This window comes from Leopardus geoffroyi, chromosome E1 (assembly GCF_018350155.1).
Source record: "Leopardus geoffroyi isolate Oge1 chromosome E1, O.geoffroyi_Oge1_pat1.0, whole genome shotgun sequence".
NCBI classification, from domain to species: domain Eukaryota; kingdom Metazoa; phylum Chordata; class Mammalia; order Carnivora; family Felidae; genus Leopardus; species Leopardus geoffroyi.
In genome coordinates this window covers 7753247-7774915 of record NC_059330.1, presented here as the reverse complement: position 1 = coordinate 7774915, position 21669 = coordinate 7753247, and the positions used below count along the sequence as shown (strand labels likewise).

Genomic DNA, 21669 nt, shown 5'->3' with positions numbered 1-21669 from the left:
TTATCTAGGCCACTCATAGCAGCTGCTCCCCTGGGTCAGGACACTCACTCCCCAATTCATCAAGGCCACCACGCAGCCCTAAAACAGCAAGGAAAACATGTAAGGAAGGGACCTAGAGCATCTGTCTCTGGAAATGGAAAAAGTCACTGTGGGTAACTAAGACGCCTTCCTTGTGACCAGGAATAGCTTTTTAAAAAAAATCTCATTTCTAAGGCTTGCCTGTAATCACCTTCCAGCAAGGCTGTTTCCTAGGAGCACAATTACAGTCCTGGAAAGGAAGCAGCCTGAGGGGGGTGTGGGTGGGGGAGAGGCCTGGCTGGGTCTGGCCCCAGGGAACTCCCTCCCCAGCCCAGAAAGCACAGAACGAGCACAGAGGGCCACACTGGTCTCCCTCCAGGCATCAATCCACCCCCCTCTTCCTCTCGGAGAGGCGGCCCCTCGTGTGCCAGAAGCCTTCCCACTTGCCGAGGCTGCAATGCCACCTCTATCTGCGTGTTGGACAGACGCCTGGTTCTCCCACCAAACGATAAGCAACACTCAGTACTCACTCACTCATTCATCCATGCCTGAGCTCCTACTGTGCGTCGGGCGATTTTCTAGGCACTGGGGGAAGAACAACGAATGAGGCCAGGTCTCTGTTCTCATGGTGCTGCCGTTCTAGTGAGGGAAACAGACAACAGACGGTAGGAATAGGCCAGAGGAGAGGGCCGGGGGTGCAGAGGGTGTCAGTGTGCCCACCTTTCAAAGGAGGGGCGGAAAGAGAGAAAGAGAGAGAGTAAAAGAGAGAGAGAGAGAGAGACAGACAGACAGAATCTGAAGCAGGCTCCAGGCCCTGAGCTGTCAGCACAGAGCCCGAGGCGGGGCTCGAACCCACAAACTGTGAGCCCAAGTCAGATGCTTAGCCAACTGAGCCACCCAGGTGCCCGAAGCCTCTGCCCTTTATGAATGAGCAGGCAGAGGGCACAGGGCATGGCAAGACTGTGGGGCAGGAGAGTTCTCGACGGGCTGGGGAATGGGAAGGAAACAAGCCCAGCTTGTGTGCAGACAGCGAGTGAGTCAGAGGGAGAAGAGCAGTGGCCGAGACCCGATCTCCCAGGAGCAAGGACGCAGGTTTTATTCCAGGCTGATCCATTCACACTCTGGTGCCACAACATTCATTCCAGGATCCAAATATCCAGATATCTGTATTCTCCCATCACAGGAAACACCAAAAACGTCAACACCATTGCTGCTCCCTGGGTCCCCACCTCTCTACTGCCCTCAGGTCTGCATTGCCCACCCCCCCCCCCCCACCCCACCCCACCAAGGCCCTGCACTCATTCATTCTCCTCGGTCAGCCAACCAGCAGCTTTACGGGGCCAGACCTCAATGATCTTGCTACTATCTCCGGCCCATGCCCAAATCCCCTGGGACCCCCGGATGGCTCTATTCAGCTCCCCTGGAATATACCAAAAGCACTGCAAGCCCACAACCCACCCCCCCAAATCCAAGCTGAATTATCTCCTTGCCAAGACACTCCTTCTTCCAGATTCCCCACCTCAGGATGGCAGGCCACCATGTCAGAAATGGACAAGGTATTTTAGACTCCTGTCTGTTCCTCACGAGGCCATCCGATTAAGGACCGGCCTGGGCCCTTTCCACTCTGCATCCTTCCTGAGGATGCCCCTCTGGCTCTCATGATCTTAACTACGCTTTGTTATCTGAATCGGTCTGTCCCTAAGCTTTGGGTCACAGAATGGCTAAGTCAACTTTTATAGAAAGCCACCTCCCCACCTCCCTTCTTCATTCAGTAAATGTTTATTAATAAATAGTGGTGATAATTAACATCAATCGCATGCCCACCAAGTACCCAGGCCCTTCTCTAAGAACTAAATACATCATTTCATTTTCTCAATAACGTCCTCTGTCAGGACAGAGTAAGTCAACTGCCCAAAGTCACAGGGCTAATAAGTGGCAGAGATGGAACCTGTACCCAGGCCGTCTGACCACTGAGCCTGTCCTCGACCATCGGTCCCTACTGGCCTCTGAGCAGCTCTCTTGTGCCAGGCCCTGATTTGTGGATAAACAAACGGGGTCCCTGCCCTCGCCGAACTTACACAATCACCGGAATGTCCACTTAAAATCCTGCAAGGCCCTGTGAAGGAAAGCTGCATGGTGTGGCCTACGAGGAGGAGCTGACTGGGTCGGGGGTTCAGGAATTCTGACCTGATATGGCTGCCAATGTCTGGTTTTGCTTTCCACATAGTACTGTCCCTGCCTGATCCTTTCTCATTAATATATTCACTGCCCATCTCTTGTTGTTCTACAAAAAACACACCAAGAGAAGTGACCTACCTGCATGCCCAGCACAGTGCCTGGCACATAACAGGTGCTCAGGAAATGTTTCTCGACTGCATGACGTTTTAGCTGAGATCCAGCTGAGATCCTGTGATCTAAGGCGTGGGCAGTGGAAGGAGACGCTGGAGAAGAAACGGGCCGTGCAGGGTGTGTAGGTCAAAGTTAGGGTTTTCTTCTCTATCCTTAGAGTAACAGAAAGCCATTAGTTGTACTCGGGCCTTATTAACGCCTACCAGTGGTTGCCCAATCCCTATAGAGGAAGTCTGGATACTTAGCAAGACAGGCAAGTCCCAGCCAACTTCTTGAGCCAAATCTCTCATAGAATCCTCCCCACCCTGGGCCTTATGCGTCTGCTGCAAGGTAAGGTGTGCAGGTGTCCAAATGGTCTCCTATGCAGAAAATTTCCCACCTCTTGTGTCTTTACTCGTGATGTTCTGTCGGCCTGGAAAGTTCCCCTCATACACGTCTACCTGGTAAACACCCACCTGAACTTCTGAGACTCCGGTCGCTTCTGGGTGAAGCCTTCCTGACCTCCACAGGTAGAAATGACCCCTCCCCACGCCTTTTTACTGAAGGCACTGCCTATTTCTACCGCAATACTGACATATTTAATGCTTTATTGTACTTAACCTAGGTCTGTCTTCTTCCGCCAGACCGGCAGCCGCTTCAGAGCAGGGATAACACTTTTTATCACCAGTAAAAGTAATCAATAAATACGTGAGGATCCTTTCTGAAAATAACTCTCAAGAAAAGCCCACCATGTAGCATTAGCACTTTCTGCTACTTTTAATGGTATCATGCTTTCTGGTCCCAGCCGAATCGAAATTTCCTTCCAACAGGCAGGTAAATGTTGAGGGGATTTCAGCGGCCTCCCTGACTCAATAATTTTAACCTGAACTGCACAGAATAAACAAAATTCTGTGCAAGCGAGAACTCGTCCAGTCACGTTTTCCCGTCTATCAAAGGCAGTAAAAAGAAAGCGAAATCTTAAAGCCTGAATGTTCACCGAGTATTTGTGAAAGGGTCATTTTTTAATAGAACCTCACTTCACTTACGCCCGAGGTATCTGGGATGGCTTGAAAAGCTTACGAACCGTCACTCTTCTTGTGAGAAAACACGTCCGACTTGGAATCAGGGGCTACCTAGTTGTCCAAGGGTAACCGCACGCCTACTTAAATGAAGCTATTTATTTACTCAGCCACTCACTCAAGAGTAAGTGAGAATCACGGAGGGGATCCAGGCTCAGGATACACCGTCCTTTACTAATACCCCAGTTTTCAGATCCCTGAATATTTTTATAAGAACTAAGAATCTGGTCTTAAGATATTTTTATATTTAATCCCCATGATGTTAAACTGGGAGAGGACAGCCGTAACTTTAGGGGACAGATCTTCATGCACGTAGCTTCAGTGAGCTGTCCGTGGAGATTGCACATGGCCCTGGTAAATCCTCCTATAGTTCACCTAATGACAGCAGTATGAGCAAGGCATTCCCTAGATCATCAGGCATACTTTCGCTAAAAGCAATACCAGATTAATTCTACTCAGATACATTAGTGAAAAGGTTAGGATGTTATAACTGGATTTTTATTTCAGTGGTAGTCTTCCTTCTTAGAAGCTGGCAGGTGAATCTCTTCTGGGGCCAAAGGAACTTCAGTTGGAATAAAAGCTAAACCTGCATTATTATCTTAGCATTTTAAGGTTACACTGTATAGTTTAAGGCCTAAGGACACTCTAGATTACAAGTATACATAAATCTTATTAACTACCAAATTTTCTCTTTTGTTTCATCCTATCTCTACATTCCATCATTCAGATCCTTTAGAATTTCTTTGTTCCCTCTGTGATCACTGCTTCCGGAAGAAATCTGGCATAGGATCTGAAGGAAATGCCAGAGCGAAATTTTCCTTAAGATTAATCACACAGGTAAGTAATTTCCTCTTCTTGCCAAATAATATTTTCTGAAACTTTTTAGAAAATCAGTAAGACAGAAGTGGGTGGTCATGAAAATGTGAATTTTAGGATTTACTTAATCACTTACACATAACTTTCAAAGGTCTAATCGCTTGCCCGAAGCAGTCTGGGGCTCCCTTACTAGCTGGAAAGAGCAGGAATTCTCCAAAGCTGGTCTGGGTTAAGGAGCATGAGTAGCAGTCTGCCCCACTGCCCATCCCAGAGACCCTGGTTCCTATTCCCGCTCTTTTCCAGTGTCTGGGGGCACAGCAGGGAATTCAGAATCATCAAACGACTCAAATTTTAAAGTATAAATATCAAGGCATCAAGATTTTTCATGTATTAAATCTTAAAAGCAGTTTGTTTCGAAGGCTAAAGGAGTGAGTATGAGATGAGGCAATGAACAGTCTCCCAGGGACTGGCCACACACTCGGTTTCTAATACGTGTCATCAGCCCTCAGTCAGCCGGGAGTGCCCCTAACCAGAACAGAGGAGGGGAACCTGCTGTTCCCAGCAGAAAAAGGACAGGCTCATGGGATTCAGAAGAACAAACTATCGGGAAAGCCAAACATAACTGAAGACTTAGGAAGGAAGGAAGGAAGGAAGGAAGGAAGGAAGGAAGGACGGACAATAGGGGCGAGGGAAGGAGGGAGGAAGGAAGGAAGGGAGGAGGGAAGAAGGGAGGGAGGAAGGAAGGGAGGATAGAAGGAAGGGAGGATAGAAGGAAGGGAGGAGGGAGGGAGGGAGGAAGGAAGGAGGAAGGGAGGGAGGGAGGGAGGGAGGAAGGAAAGGAGGAAGGAAGGAAGGAAGAAGGGAGGGAGGAAGGAATCACTTGGGAAGAAACTCGATTTGATTTCACCTTGGAACGACATGGAGACATCCAGGAAAGGGACAAGCCTCTGAGTTCCCCCAAATCAGGTTTAATCACAATACGTACCCACAGACACAAGCCAAGAATCATTCCTCCAAAAATCCAAATTGGTATTATTTCCATTACTTCCATTAAAGTCTCAGTTAAACATCTGTTTGTTCGGTTTATGAATCTTTTTTTTTTTTTACCAGTATTTCTTAGATTTACCAGAACTGCCTAGACAATTCCATAATAACCTATGGAATGGTAGAGAGCCACTAATGTCTGCTGAACTAAGTGACCACACAATTCAAATATGAAGAACTCAAATACAGGTAAATACACACTTGAAATAAATGCACATGCACGTACACACACACACATACACACACACACACACACACACTACAGTTTGCAAGCATAGCCCAAGTCTCTTAGTACACCGAGGAAAAGAAACACATTTTCCCGTCCCATTCTCTATATGGAGACCCTCACTGGAGACAGCCGACAGACAATCCGATTCTCAAAGTGTGGAGGATATGGGGCTGAAAACAGACCACAAGTTAATATTATTAACAGTAACAACAGCTAGTGTTAATTGAGCACTTAGCTTTTAAAGGGCAAAGTGCTTTAGGTCCTGCGCTCTCATCAGAGATGGCTGTTACCATGCCCGTGCCAGCGACGACACCCTTCTCTGGTACTTAGTGGCAAGGATGTCAGCAGTTAGCTTGGTAGAAAGCAGACTCCTATTGACGGGAATGACCCTATTCCAAAGTGGTGGCTGGACCAGGACGTGTTGATTGAAAGGAAACAGCAGTGAACCTGGGGTCCACAGGGTCTGCTGGACCATTTTTCAGATGTGTGACCAGTGGCATTGCTAAGCTTCATTTTTCTCCTTCTACAACATGGGAAAAACGTCATCTCACGGAGATGGTGTAAGAAGCAAAATAAATAAATGAATTAATTAAATAGTGACCAGTTCGTGAGGCATGTGAATGACAAAATACTAGCTACGTACACATGTTCAAATTATCATCATCTCTGCATTTGCTGCAAAACTTCAGGTGGAGTGATTCTGGTTATGAATACCAATGCCAAACTCACTCTACTCAGATGGATCGTTCCAGAGAGGGGACTCAAATGTAATTTAGGAACTATTTGGGGTTATATAAATTCAGGAAAAGAGACTCTGCATTTAAAATGTGTTTTCTTTTTCTGACATTGTTCCGTGATGCTCATCATTTGCCTTATATAAAAAACATATTTAGCTGGAGACCCTTTCCCACATGCTATTCAAAGACTCCCGGCAAATCTGACCTAGTGCGGTAGCTAATCTGAATCATCTGAATAAGCCACAAGTATGGACTTCAGAGGCCACTGAATGAATGCGAGTTGCCCACCGGTTAAAACATCAAAGTCAAACAAATCACAATATTCAGAGGAGAAGTGTATTTCTCATATTGATTTTTCTTACACACATGATGTTCTATGAATCACATCCCTGGTGTTTGCTAACATCAGTCTTATTCTCCTAGAATACAACACCACGTTTAATAACCACTTTTGTTCAACACAGCAGACGAAAGCCAATTCCTACCGCTCCAGGCAGACTGCATAGTCAAAACAAAAGAAACATCACAGAAAGGGAAAATGGAGAAAGACGCATTAGATATTAATCTCATATTCGCTGGGAAAACAGAAAAATCTTTATCTGTTTCTCCTTTCAGAGTTGAAAGGGCTGTGAGTTTTCTGCTGCCCTACCCACCCTATAATTCCGAGCTTTTTATCCAAAGCTCTTCCTTTTTACCTTATTTCAGCCATGAAAAGTCTCTCGGGCACTGTCAGTATGAAACAAAATACACCTCTCTTCTTGACCTTGCTTCATTCACACCTCTTGATCTCTTTCATTTCCTTTCATAAAAATTCTTCAACATTCACAGATACCCTCAATCCTAAAGATAACATACCCTTATCAGCTTTCCTTTCTAATTATAACCTATCGCTCAGATCTGAAAGTCTACTTATGTTTTCTGCCTTTCTTGTAATTTTCTCCAAAATAAAGTCTCTGAGAACATCAGTGGTTCTTAGAGCTGAGTCTAGGTTATGAATTCATTTTGATCTTTCAAAACAGCCAATTTCTTTCTTTCCTTTCTTCTTTTTTTTTTTTGGAAATCCTATGAACCCAGACTTAAACAGATGAGCTAAAGTAAAATGCTCAGAACATTCCTTGCATGTAGCAAGTGCGGAATAAGCATTAGCTGCGATTATTGTTATTATTAACACTTCTTGCTACTTGCCCCTACTCCCCCCAAAAATATTTCTTTATTCCCAACACGACTTTCTGAGGAATTTCGCCCTACCGGCCCGCTACATGCTTGTGGGAAGATATGCTAGATGTACGTAAGAAGTAGGTCATAACCGCTGGGTCTCAAGGACGTGAGAGTTCTCGAAGGAAGAGACACACATGAATACCACAGGTGCCGTAACCATAGCTGGAAAGTGATACTTCGAGGGGTGCCTGGGTGGCTCGGTCAGTTAAGCGTCTGACGTCGGCTCAGGTCATGATCTCGTGGTTTATGAGTTCAAGCCCTGCGTCAGGCTCTGCGCTGACAGCTCGGAGCCTGGAGCCTGCTTCCGATTCTGTGTCTCCCCTTCTCTCTGCCCCTCCCGTGCTCATGCTCTGTCTCTGTTTCTCAATAATTAATAGATGTTAAAAAAAAAACAAACTTACACAGAAAGTGATACCCTGGGAGTATTATCAAGGGGAAGAAGACACACTGAGTTTCCCCAGAGAGGAGAACTATGACCCATAGGTTCAAGTTATGGAAGGCAGACTTTGACTCAACATGAGGAAGACATTTCTCATCACTGGGCTGTCGACCTACGGAACTAGCTGCCTTGGAAACTGGCGACAAGGGTGGTAATCGGTATCTGCCGGGGATACTGTAAAAATGAAGGCGGTCCAAGACAAAATAAATCACCGACATACTGGAACAATTTGCTAACAGAGTCATAATGGAGGAGAAGGCTAAAGAGCTGTTTTCTGTGCGTTGCACGCAACACCACAATTCGGCCCGCCAGTAGATCGTACCCGTAACTACAGAAAGGATGGAGGTGAGGCAAGCCAGATGACCTGGGCTGCAGTGAGGAAACCCGTGCTTGTCCAACGAGTACATGCGTGAATAGAAAAGCCAGAACCCAGGCCAGATCTTTTGGTGCAAAGGCACTTCCACCACATCTCGTTTACGGGGAAAGACTGAAGGTGCAGGTGGACTGTGAATAGAGCCCCTAGAGTTTCCTGTCCAAACCGGGAACACTGGAGGGTGAGAAAGAGGCATAACTGAGAACTACGGCGGGAACACAAACACAAACCAGGACACGTGACCACCCCAGCTATCAGTGGGTGGTTACGCAGGAAGAAATGCGAGCCACGGAATGCCTGGGGCAGAAATTGGAGCCCCGATCTTGGGTAAAGATCTAAGAGCGAAATCAGGAATAGAACTCGTTAAAGCAGTGGTTCCCAATCAGGGGTGATGTGGGTCCCCAGGGAACCTTTGGCAATGTCTGAAGACATATGCAGTCGTCACGCCTACGGGGTGTGGCCCCAAAGCATCCGGTGGGTAAAGACCAGGGATGCTGGGGGACACCCTACACAGAACGGGACAGCCCCTCACAGCACTGTCGTCCGCCCCACGCTGTCAGGAGGGCCAAAGCTGAGAAACCCTATAATGAGAATGAAAAGATCTGCCTGCACAGATATATGAAACATCTGCACTTCAAAAGAAAACAGCAGAAAGTATTCAAACCTTAAACATGACAAAGAGCTAATATTGAGCAATCCAACCTTCACACATCAAAACTTCCTGGCAAACACAAACGGCCAACGTTAAAAAACGCTTCCCAAAACCAAAAAACAACTCCACCTCCTAAGTAATCAAAATAACTTGAATTAAAAGGACACACCTAACGTTACCTACAAAGCTGGCACAGGCTTTTTTCTATTTTATTTTTTAAATGTTTATTATTTATTTATTTATTTTTTTTTAATTTTTTTTTAACATTTATTTTATTTTTGAGACAGAGAGAGACAGAGCATGAACGGGGGAGGGGCAGAGAGAGAGGGAGACACAGAATCGGAAGCAGGCTCCAGGCTCTGAGCCATCAGCCCAGAGCCTGACGCGGGGCTCGAACTCACGGACAGTAAGATCGTGACCTGAGCTGAAGTCGGACGCTTAACCGACTGAGCCACCCAGGCGCCCCTAAATGTTTATTATTAATTTTTGAGACAGAGAGAGAGCACGTAGGCACGAGCAAGCGGGGGAGGGGCAGAGAGAGAGAGGGAGACACAGAATCTGAAGCGGAGTCCAGGCTCTGTGAGCTGTCAGCACAGAGGCTGACGCGGGGCTCGAGCCCATGGACTGTGAGATCATGACCTGAGTCAAAGTCGGACGCTCAACCCACCTAGCCACCCAGGTACCCCGAATTCCCATTGTTATTATGGTGTCGGTGAGCTTCCCAGAGTACAGTGTTTTCTAAATAACGTGGGAAGTATTTTAGTTTTAGTGTTGCTACACAGTCTCACAAAATTCAAACAAAGGAATGTGAGAACATTTTCATTAGTGCATTTCATTAGTGTAAGCAGAACAAAGAGCACTAGGCCACAAAGCTTTAACGGAGTTCTGGAATAGCAGGTAGATAAAGAAATAGTTGTTGGTGAAAAGCAAGAATTTACTGGGTTTTTTGGGGAGCTGGCGTTCAACTTAAAGAACGCATATGTGTGGTTGGTATGTATAAAAGTTTTCAACTTCTAATAGAGTTCTGTGGGAGAAAAAAAATTTCTTTCTGTCCGGATTTATAAAAGGATTCAAATAACATCTCATATTTTTTAAATCCTTCTTTTAGCTGTTATTAATTTAGTTCTGAGTGTTTCTTCTTTGTACCCGACTTCTGTGATCTCTCTGTGATCGGAAAAGTACGGCTTTGGAAAACCAATTCCTACATTTGTTGTAGGGAGAGAAAATGAGCTTCAGCTTCTGATTTATGAAGTAGTGACTAGTGCATAAAGATATATATACATACATATATATATACATACATATATATATACATGTATGTATATATATATATGAAACCACTAACATTAAAATGTACGAAGGAATTACACCCACGTTTTGTAAAACATACGCACGCTTCATCTGAAACCATAGCCAGGCCTTAAAGCGAGTATGCCTTCAAAGGATGAAAGCCATCCGTAAAATTTAGCAACTGAAAGATAAAATGTGACGGATGGCTTCGACTGGTCGCATCTTGAGAAACAAGCGACCTCAGAAGTGCAAAAGCTGAATAAATTCAAGAGGAAAGAATTAAGAAATTGAAAAAGATAAGAACTGTCAGGAAATTGTCAGTGTGATTGAGTGTTTGACATAGTAGAGATTGGTATAATAAAATGCATTTGGGGTTATTTCACTTCTGTTACAAAGAGATGATATTTTTTTAATGGAGGGGAACACTGAATGTCGGCAGGTACGTTGCTACAGGGTACACTTTCCTGGTACCCTGCCGTTCCTCCTGACGGATGTGCCCCCACTCTCTCGACCGCTTCTCCACTGTTGCAGCTTTTTGTTTCCGTAGCTGCACTGCACGCGCCTCTAACTGTTCTTATTTTTATGTATTTACTTATCTTAAGTTGGTTTATTCTGAGAGAGAGACAGAGCATGGGAGCTGTGGAGGGGAAGAGAGACGGGGAGGGAGATAAATCATCAAGCAGGCTCCGCACCATCAGGTCACGATCTCACGGTCCGTGAGTTCCAGCCCCACGTCGGGCTCTGTGCAGACAGCTCGGAGCCTGGAGCCTGCTTCCGATTCTGTGTCTCCCTCTCTCTCTGCCCCTCCCCGGCTCATGCTCTGTCTCTCTCTGTCAAAAATAAATAAACATTAAAAAAAATTTTTTTTTACAAAAGCCAGAGAGTAGAAAAGTGGTTACCACGAGCGTCTGGGTGGCTCAGTCGGTTAAGCGTTCGACTTTGGCTCAGGTCATGATCTCATTGTTCATGAGTTCGAGCCCCTCATCGGGCTCTGTGCTTAACAGCTTAGAGCCTGGAGCCTGGAGCCTGCTTGGGATTCTGTGTCTCCCTCTCTCTCTGCTCCTCACCAACTCACGCGATCTCTCTTTCTCTCTCTCAAAAATAAATAAACGGTACAAAAAAAAAAAACACAAAAAACAACCCACAATGGAATTCAACAATTCAAAATCATTAAGATTTTTAAGTATTGTGATGTTTCCAAATAAAACTTCAGTCCAAGACAAGGGGAAGAAGGCAATACGAGGAATGTAAGAAGATGAAACTATTCTGCGCCCAATAAGCATGGATTAAGGGCGTACGTTACACACAGCACTCAAGAACCCTGGGGGGCAGGGGGGGGTGGGTGGGGGGATCAGCAACCATGGAGGAAGACGTGGGAGTGTTCCAGAGGAAGAGCAGGAAAGCTGCCTCAGTGAGCGTCAACGGGGCTAGAAAGCCAGCCTCGGAACAGAAGAGGGAGACATGGCGATTTGTCAAACGCAGAGGGAATCCCCCTCATAGAGTCTGGCTCTTCTCAGTAGTTTGGAATTGACAGAATCTAACTCACTTCCCTACAGACAACAAAACAAAGCAGCCATCTGAACTCATTTAAACTTTTAAAATTTCTAAAACTTTGGTTTCCGTTCAGTTTCTGGAAGTTTCTGCCTAAATGTAAAAAAAAAAAAAAAAAAAAAAAATTCTCCACCCCCCCCCCCCCCGGGTATTTTCTTGCTACAATCGACAGGCTTTTTCTTCCATAATAAATTCTTTTTTTTTTTTTTTAATTTTTTTTTTTAACGTTTTATTTATTTTTGAGACAGAGAGAGACAGAGCATGAACAGGGGAGGGGCAGAGAGAGAGGGAGACACAGAATCGGAAGCAGGCTCCAGGCTCTGAGCCATCAACCCAGAGCTGGACGCGGGGCTCGAACTCACGGACCGCGAGATCGTGACCTGAGCTGAAGTCAGACGCTTAACCAACTGAGCCACCCAGGCGCCCCAATAAATTCTTGAACCACCTTGTTTTCGGGTGGGGGACAGAAGAACTGGGGCAGCTCAAACTCAAGGCAACTCTATTATTTCTTATACTATTTTGGGATTTTGGAGTCATTTGATGCCTATCAGATAGTTGCCGATGATCTTCTGAGTGTCTACATTTTCATTTTAAATTTTATTTAAAAAGGAGACAGTGGCTGGTATCTCGAGGATATGTGTAGGTCTTCAATTGAAAAAAGGAGCCTGAAAACTGGGATGTGTGTTCCCTCCTGGCTTAATCTTATGACCTAGATTTGTAACTAAACAGAAGTAATAATTTAAGAAATATTTTGCAATACAGACCCAAAATAGTAACACAAATCCATTTTGCTTAAAGTGCTTTCTATTCAAAATTTCATTAGAAACATTTCGTGGTGAAACCATGATTATTCTGCCAGCCAGGCAGCGAGGGCAGGGAGCAGAAGGAAGGAATAATCTGGAAGAGCTGGGCCGTGGTCTGCAGGATGGGATGAAACTTTTGGAAAAGGAGCAGGATTATTTGGACCTCCCTCCCCATGAGACTGTTTCCACATGAAAAATTGTAACAAAAAAATAAATAAATAAACTGTATTTGAAAGAGACTGATCCCTCCCCAGACAGCTGGTAACACGTTGTAAAAGCCTAATGATACGAGGCATTATCAAATTAAAATTCCCATATTTTGCAGGATGCCGATTTATACATCCACTCAGCCACGCTGTTTTTCTACTGGTAACTTGAATTCCTGTTTTAAAACTGTGCCAACTCCCCTTGGGTGTTCTGGTGATGAAAACAACTTTCCTTAAGTTTCAGCCAAGACTTTTTTACTCTTGGTATTGGATGAAAAATATGCGTGCTGGAGTGCACACCGCAATGACCAGGCGTGGGGCAGGGCCGGGGAGGGGGGGGGGGGGCGGTGAAAAGAGAACTATTTCAGAGAACTATTCTGATATTTAAAATAATAGGGGGACAAAAGGATGCATTAAAAATAATATGCTAATTATTTTTTAAAATATATTCTGATTCTATACACCAAGTTTACCGAATACTGAATTACCGTTTGTTTTTTGTTTTTGTTTTTGTTTTTGTTTTAAAAGCTGGATATGCTTGTTTAAAATATAAAATCCCAGGGCATCTGGGTGGCTCAGTCGGTTAAGCGTTTGACTCTTGGTTTCGGCTCAGGTCATGATCTGTTGCATGAGTTCAAGCTCCGCATCAGGCTTGGTGGTGACAGTGTGGAGCCTGCTGGGGATTCTTTCTTTCTTTTCTTTCTTTTTTTTTTCTTTCTTCCTTTCTTCCTTTCTTTCTTCCTTCCTTCCTTCCTTCCTTCCTTCCTCCCTCCCTCCCTCCCTCTTTCCCTTCCTTCCTTCCTTTCTTTCTTTCTCTCTCTCTCACACTCTCTCTCTCCCTCCCTCCCTCTCTCTCTGCCCCTGCCCCACTTGCGCTGTCTCAGTCTCTCTCAAAATAAATAAACTTCAAAAAATAAATAAAATAAAATATAAAATACAATGTTGTGTATGTAAACAAATGCAGACAAATCAAACCAAAGAAAGAAGAACAAATACAACGATAAGCTCGGGGGAAGGTGCCTGAAATGCAGGAGAGCAAAAAGCCAAGCCAACAGCTCGAAACCCGTTCCAACCCAAGGGCGCCTGGCCGTTTGAAACCGGTACATGGCTGCTCTCTCACCTGAAACACCTGAAAACCGTTCACCGCAGAAGAGACAGACGGGCTGTGTCACCCACAGACCTCCACAGGATACGTGGTGTCACAAGCTCCCGGGACCTCTCCATCTCTATACGTGGTCTTGAAGTCATTTATAAACGCGTGACAATACCACCGTCTGGGAGAAAGTCACATCACCATGATCGCGCTGAAAAGTGACCGACTGACCTGATTGATGGAGTTGGCAGCACAGGATGCAAGGCCCGTTCCCACAAAAGTAAGCAGGAAACACGGCAGGTCAAAAGGTCCCGGGGCCAGCGCAAATCCAGCCGAGGTGGTGCTGACGACGAGAGCTGCGATACAGAAACAGAGCAGACTCATCACCGATGCAGACTCGGGACTTATGTTAAAGCCCAGAAACAAGCCCTCTTCCACACACACCAATCAATTTCATCAGTGACACCAACTATGGACGAATCCTCTCTTATTAAAAAAATTAAAATTTTTTTCTGATTATAAACATTATATACGTTCATTAGTAGAAAAATGCTAATTTTCCTTTAAGTCCATTATACTCAAGAGTAAAAAAAAAAAAAAAAATCAACGTTCACTTCTTCATCCAACAAACCCTTACTGAATACCTAATTCCCGACCAGCACCTGGCTGCGTGCCAGGCAGAGTACAGGATGAAGGTACGTAAGGTCTCGTTCCTGCTGTCGGGGACTTTACTGGGCAGGGAGGTGACAGACACACGTCAGTAACTCTAACACATACAAAAGGAGTCCCAAATCCAGGACAAGCTCCAGACAACCTGAGAAGATGGTTCTGGGGCTCAGAATCCGGCTAGAGGAGTACCAGAGGGAGGTGACAGTCCTACAGCCCCCAGGGGGAGCCAAGGGGAGGGGCGAGGTGCAGGCGCAAAGCCGTGTCATGCAAGCATCTGCTAAGGCTGCTCCTTTCGTTAGGACCTGGTCCTCCCTTCCTGGGGGTTTACAGAAGCTGGCAGGGCCAGAAAGTGTCTAGGACTGGGACTGACACGGGGCTGCAGAAGTTCACCGGAAAAAGGATCACCAATGGTGGACTTCGACAAGACGGCATCCAAGCTGGACCTTCGGGAGGGGAGGTAGGACACGGTGGAGAGTGGGAGGGTGGGAGACATCACAGGCGGTTGGGTAGTTCTGAGAGCAGGCACAAGGGCAAGAGAGACCAATGTCGAGCGTCTCTAGTAATCGGACACCGTCTGCCTGGATTTCAAACCAAGCATCTGGGGAGCACCGCTGAGTCTCACCCTGCCCTACATCGCAGCTGCGGAGAGGTACTGTCTGTTAAACCCACCTCTTCTGCCAACGTCAAACCCGCTGATTCATAACCAGGGTGGCTCTGCCCCCAGGGGACATCTGGTAATATCTGGAGACATATTTGGTTGTCACACTGGAGGTGGGAGGATAACGCCTGTCCTCCAGTGGGTGGAGGCCAGAGATGCCTCTAAACACCTTATGGCGCATAGAGCAGCCCCCTGCCCCCAAACCAAAGAATTTTCTGGCCCCAAATGTCAACAGTGCTGAGGTTAAGAAACATGTAATCTAGTCCGAGCTACTATCTTGTGTGGACAAGTGCAAGAACCTGTCCCCTACGTGGCCTCCTTGCTTCCGCCTTGTCCCCTCCCCTCTCCCAAATGAGATTTTATAAGTATAAACAGATCATATCACCCTGCTTAGAAAGTCCCCAGGGGCGCCTGGGTGGCTTAGTTGCTGAGACTCTTGATTCTGGCTCAGGTCCTGATCTCACGGTTTGTGGGTCTGGGCTGTGCTGCTGAGTGTGGACCCTACTTGGGAGTCTCTCTTTCCCTCTCTCTCCGCCCCTCCCCTGCTCATGCGCACGCATGCGTGCACGCTCTTTCTCAAGATAAATAAATATTGAAAAAAAAAAAAAAAACAGGAAGAAAGAAAGCCCCTTGACACTACACCTGGACTAACAGGCAAACTCCTCTGTCGTGTGTGTGTGTGTGTGTGTGTGTGTGTGTTGTAGCTCTCTCTAGCCCACTCACTGCTCTCCATCAGGAAGGCCCGGCTTTCTTGCCTCGGGGTCCCTGTGCTTTTGTGTCCCCTGCCCCCTTCCGCGTCCTTCAGATCTCGTCTCGATATGACTTGTTAGGGAGGACCTCCCTCTCCGGAAACCCCCTCAGGCAGGAGCTGTGACAGCGGCCTTCACTGCTGCAGGATGGTCACGGCTAGCGCTCAGCGAGGGACACAGCAGTGTTTACCAGAGGAAGGGGAAGAGGGGTGCAGGCTGCCACACCGCAGGCAGAGCTCAGGGTGAGGAGTTTACATGCCGTTCAGTTGGCAGGGGACTCACTGACGGCCCCATGCAGGGCAGGGACCCGTCACTGGAGGCCAGCCTGGAAGCAACAGGCACCATGATTTGCAACAGGCAGGGAGTGTTTCAGACAAACAGTTTGAGAGGCTGTACTGTCGTTGATTTTTTTAAGTTTATTTATTTTGAGAGAGAGAGAGAGAGAGAGAGCATGAGCAGGAGAGGGGCAGATAGAGAGAGGGAGACTGGGAATCCCAAGCAGGCATTGTGCTGTCAGTGTGGAGCCCGACACGAGGCTCGAACCCACAAACCGTGAGCTCACGACCTGAGCCGAAATCAAGAGTCAGACGCTTAATGGACTGAGCCACCCAGACGCCCTGAGAGGCTATACGGTCAATCCACTCTGAATGAGGTAGTAAACGCGCGACTCAAATAGATGTAAGGGATATTGTGACAGGTCCATGGTTAGGACTTGATAAATGTGAGAAATGGAAAGACCAAACAAAGTAACAAGAAAAAAGGATACAAGGTAAAGTGTTGCACCGGGGGACTTGGAGAAGGATCAGAACATTACCAGAAAGGAGTACATCCAGGGAAAGGTGAGCAAGCTAGCTGGTCTCAGGAAAAATGTGCTGGTGTTGAAGAACCACGGGTATCTGCGTGGAAAGGTACAAATGTGAAAGGAAAGAGACTGGGAGGCAGGAGAGAAACACGAAGCTCTGAAGTCACTTGCCCAGAGACCAGGGCTGAGCCCGAGGGGGATGGATGAGGCCGTCGATGGACACTAAGAGCAGTGGGCAGAAGTGTATGAAAAAGTCAGAACTTCGCAGACGGGGGAAAGGAAGCAGGGACAGACACAAAGAACATCAGGAGACAAGAGTCAGGAGGATGAGGTGTCGTCGAGGGGCCGCAGGAAACAGTGCCAGGGGCACCACCACTGACATCACAAAAAATGCCAGGGAAATTGGTAATTCCTCCTAATGATCACGAATTGCTTGGCATGTCCTTCGGGCTCGTTTTATCAGCAACATATAGAAACTCTCTGTTGTTTTACCATGTGGACAAGCCCCGAGTATCTAGACCAGACACGGGCTTCTCGGTGTCTCCATATTTCTCTGCCCGGGCTTGCGGAAATGTGCAACGGGGAGTGACGTACGTGTGCGGAGATGGGCACCCTAAACCAGAAGTCTCTGGTGAACATGTCCTTTGGCAAGGAGGTCCCTCCTTGAATGGCGTGGTCCCCAAATGGGGTTTGCATCCACATCTCCCGGGAGATGATTTAACCTCCAGAACAGAGCACAGACGCTCAGTGTTAAGTAGACAGCAGAGCGAGTCCGGGAGCGAGAACACAGGTTTGGATAAAGGTTACAAAAAAGGACGAGCAGCAGATCAGGAGCTGAAGGCAAAGAAGAGAAAAAAGGGCCTGGCTCAGGCCAGAGAGCGCGCCCTGTCCCCTCTCCCCTCCTCTGCTCCGGGGGCCCAGCCTGCCCGGGCCCACAAATCGTACTACAAGCCAGAGCGTAAGAATCTCACGTGAGTATAGACAATGGCTGCCTGGAGACTTACGCCCAAAAGCAAATGCCACGGTGACTCCAGGCTCGAGCACAGCAGTTGCAGGTGCATGTGAAGGGACCTTTTACCCACATGCAGCAGGGAAAGAACAGCTTCTCATTCAGCGGTCCATTTAGCCATAACTGCGTGCACACGGCAACTACCAAGAAGGGCATCTTTGGAATAAACGAAACTCCTTTCACGATACTCAAAACAGCTCCGGTCTTTGAGGAGGATTCTTCATTCTTTACCGATGTCACACCGTCAATCACAAAGCTTCGTGGACAGTCCCGTGTCTGAGACCGAGTGTCACCTTGCTTTCTGCACAACTCAAAAGCTCTGGAGAGAGGTGAGGTGACTCCTCGCCTATCACCCGGGTGTGGTGACAAGCCAGGACCGGAAGAAAAGTCTGGAACACCCAGGCTACTTCTCAACTGAACCACCAGCAAGAAAGTTTGATGGTGGCAGTGGGAGGACTGGAGGGAATAGAAACCACAGGGCTTGCCCTCTCGAAACGACTGAGTAAGTTTTTTTTACATCCATGGAGCCAATCATTTGACATCATCCTTGATTCTGTGTTAAGGCCTTGAACCTTTAACCAAAAGCAGACTAAACGACTATGGTCGTTAAAAGAGCTTAGAAAATCCACAGTAACTTTCTCAATACACAATTAGTAAACTCTAGAGTCACCTGTATGGCTTTAGCTATCTCTAAACATCCACATCAACATTTTGCATTGTGTTTTATCAGCAGCTGAAAACAAACAAAGCATTTCCACCCCAGTGGGCGAGACGGCACTGCAATCACTGAACTGTCAAAAGAAAAACTGCAAAAAGAATATTCGCTTTGCTGAAAACCAGAAAGGGTGCGTAGCTCCGTGAAGGCAAAACTGATCGTTCAGAGGAGAAAATCTCCTGTTTTTCTTTTCATCTGCCTCAGAGCTTGACTGAGTGACGGACGACAGAGGAAGACCATCAAATTTCTGATGGGTAAGTAGAGAAGAGGTGGAAGGCGGTTTGCAAAAAAATTGCCCAAGGGACTATGTCTCAGTGAGACAGAAGAGTGACTCAATTTACCAAGTAGAAAGACTGCCTGATGTAAAGCTGTATGAACCGTAAATGGTACAGCACATTACAAAGTGATAGGGACTATTATTACTATTACAGAGGACGAAATCTGCATTTGATAACACATTTCTGCCAAAACATCAAACCCTAACAAAGAATGTGTTTATACCTGCTTTGTCAAGGCAATTAATTTAAAGAAAAGAGAGAGGCAGAAGGGATTGATAAACTGTACAAGTAAAATTGACCACAGCAATATTCTCGTACAGAACGGCCACAACTGTAATTAAACTTTTCATTGATTTCCTGGGATTCATTACGTGGAATCATTTTGCAACACCAGGATCTCATTAAAAGTGGGTGTAATATATTCTTTCATTAATAACACTTGAAATTATATTTTATTTGGTAATCTCCTATTCTGCCCCTTCACATGTAAACATGAAATCAATGCTGCCAACGAAGCATGACCCATCCAACAGAGGCCCAGAGGCGCTGGACTCTGGGCCCTGACGTCTCTGGGAGGAAGTCAAGGAAGAGTCATATTCCCCCTCCTGGGTGGGCGTCCGGCCGGTGACGCGCACGCATCCTGTGCAGAGAGAGTCAGCGGCAGCCTGTGCAGGTGCCTAGGGAACAGCAGTCCCGCCTACCAGGCCCAGCTCCGCCCAGCTGCTGGTCCACCGGTCTCTTCTGAACCATAAAGCCCGGTCTAAGGATCTGCCGGGGCCACCTTCTTCCACAGCCCGTCATTAACAGGAGTCCACAAATACGGGCTCATCTGCCAGGCTTCCCTGGGGAGAACTGTGTAATACAGGTTTGTCTGGAAACAGGTGCAAGTCCGCAGGCCCCACGGGGCTGGAGGGAGCAGAAGTCCCCGAGGTGAACGGCCCAGGAGGGCCACGTGGCAGAGAACGGCAGGCCGCCTGGAGGAGCAGGACAGTCCGGGCGGATGGCTGGAAGGAAAACGGGGTCCTCGGTCCCAGGCAGCCAGACAAATGAACTCAGCGAGCCTGGAAAAGGACCCCAGGTGAGAACCACAGCCCCGACCCCCACGCTGACTTCAGCTTGTGCGATCCCGAGCGGAGGATCCGGCCGGGCCGGGCCCGGAAATAACTGCGCACTGTTTTAAAGCACCAAGTTGTGCTAACTTGTTGTGTAGTAAAAGAAGACCAGCATGCACTGGAATGAGGGGGCGTTTAGGAAAGGCCAGTCCACCGACCACACGGAGAACCGATCGGTGTGGAGGAAGACCCACTCAGGGCACCACATAAAGGCCGCTGCAGAGCGCTGGGTGGGAAGGGGTGAGGCCTGGGGGGAGGGCGACGGTACAGAGGGGTGGACGAGGGGTTTGAAGGCATTGGCAGAGGCCTTCAGCACCCAACACACAGAAGTGGTTACAGCAAAGGAGCGAACTCAGAGGACAACAAGACCTTACTGTTAAGGGAACAGTCACAGAACTGTCAAAGGGAACTCAGGGCCAACAAGTGTAATCTCGGCCCCGATGCGAGAACCCCGCGACCACGTTTTTGGATGGATGCTACCTCCAGATCTGGGGACCCTGGGAACCCCTTCTGCATGGGAGAGCTCTAGCTGACTTGGTTCTCTCTCAGACCAGGTCCAGTCAGCTTCCTCGAAACACCTCCCTACGGATGTGACTTTGTCTTCCCGAGCGACCGGGAGGGAAGTACCTCTCACTCCTTCAATCGCCAAGTGCAGCTCTCCCACTGTCTGGGTCTCCCCACGGGAAGTGTCCCTAGGGACCAACCGTGCTTGACTTCCACACTCCTGTCCACGCCATGCGACGCCTTCAAGAGACACGCTAGGTTCACTATGACAAAAGCACGTGGTCAATGAGCGGTGCTCTTGCTAATTGTTGAGATGTGTTTCCCAGAATTCTAGATGAAACAGGTCTCTGGCCACTGAGCTTAGACTTCACATTTCTAAGGGGTGCCCTTAGGAACTTCGAGAAAGGATACAACACTGCCTTACAAGCTCCTTGTGCCTCGAGGGTTGTAACCCAAAGTACCACTGCCTCACTCGAGACTGGAGAGCAGTCCCTCCATAAATGTGGGTAAAACATGACAATGACAGAAACACAAAACTTACGTTCGTGGAGCACTTTACAATGTCAGAGTGCTTTGACTAGTACTTAAATCTCAGAAGCGCTAACCTTCAAAAAAAAGTAGGGTGTGGAGAACTCCGGGATACAGGAAGAGTGCATGAGAAATTTCACTTATATTTGACTTATTTTACTTTATTATTTTTTAATGTTTATTTTTATTTCTGAGAGAGAGAGAGAGAAAGAGAGAGAAAGACAGAGCATGAGTCGGGGAGGGGCAGAGAAAGAGGGAGACACAGAATCTGAAGCAGGCTCCAGGCTCCTAGCTGTCTGCACAGAGCCTGATGAGGGGTTCAAACTTGCGAACTGCGATATCATGACCTGAGCTGAAGTTGGATGCTTAACCGACTGAGCCACCCAGGCACCTCTGACTTTACTTACTTTAAAACACACATTTCGCATATCTTAAAATTAATACAGTGTGCTGGTATAAGAGTACATGAGTTTTATTTACAAATAGCTATACATTTTTCTGTTCTATATGACATTTATGTGCAATAGCATAAATACTATTATAAATACATGTACGTGCACATAAATACATGTATCTGCACTTAAAACTTTTTTACTGTATATGCACTTAAAATACATGACTAACAAACTGCATAGACCCTACTCTAAAAAAACAGCAAGGCAGGGGGCGCCTGGGTGACTCAGTCGGTTGGGCGACCGACTTCGGCTCAGGTCGTGATCTCACGGTTTGTGAGTTCGAGCCCCACGTCGGGCTCTGTGCCGACAGCTCA

At 47.1% G+C, this 21669-nt stretch overlaps 1 protein-coding gene across 1 annotated transcript in view; it reads right to left on the bottom strand.

The window, feature by feature from the left end:
• The window catches only part of LOC123603039 (protoheme IX farnesyltransferase, mitochondrial), a 136864-nt gene that overhangs the window by 89936 nt on the left and 25259 nt on the right, over positions 1-21669 (bottom strand). The window contains exon 4 of the mRNA XM_045487422.1: positions 14108-14232. Coding sequence (XP_045343378.1) covers positions 14108-14232 — 125 coding nt within the window. The remainder of the gene's footprint in view (positions 1-14107; positions 14233-21669) is intronic.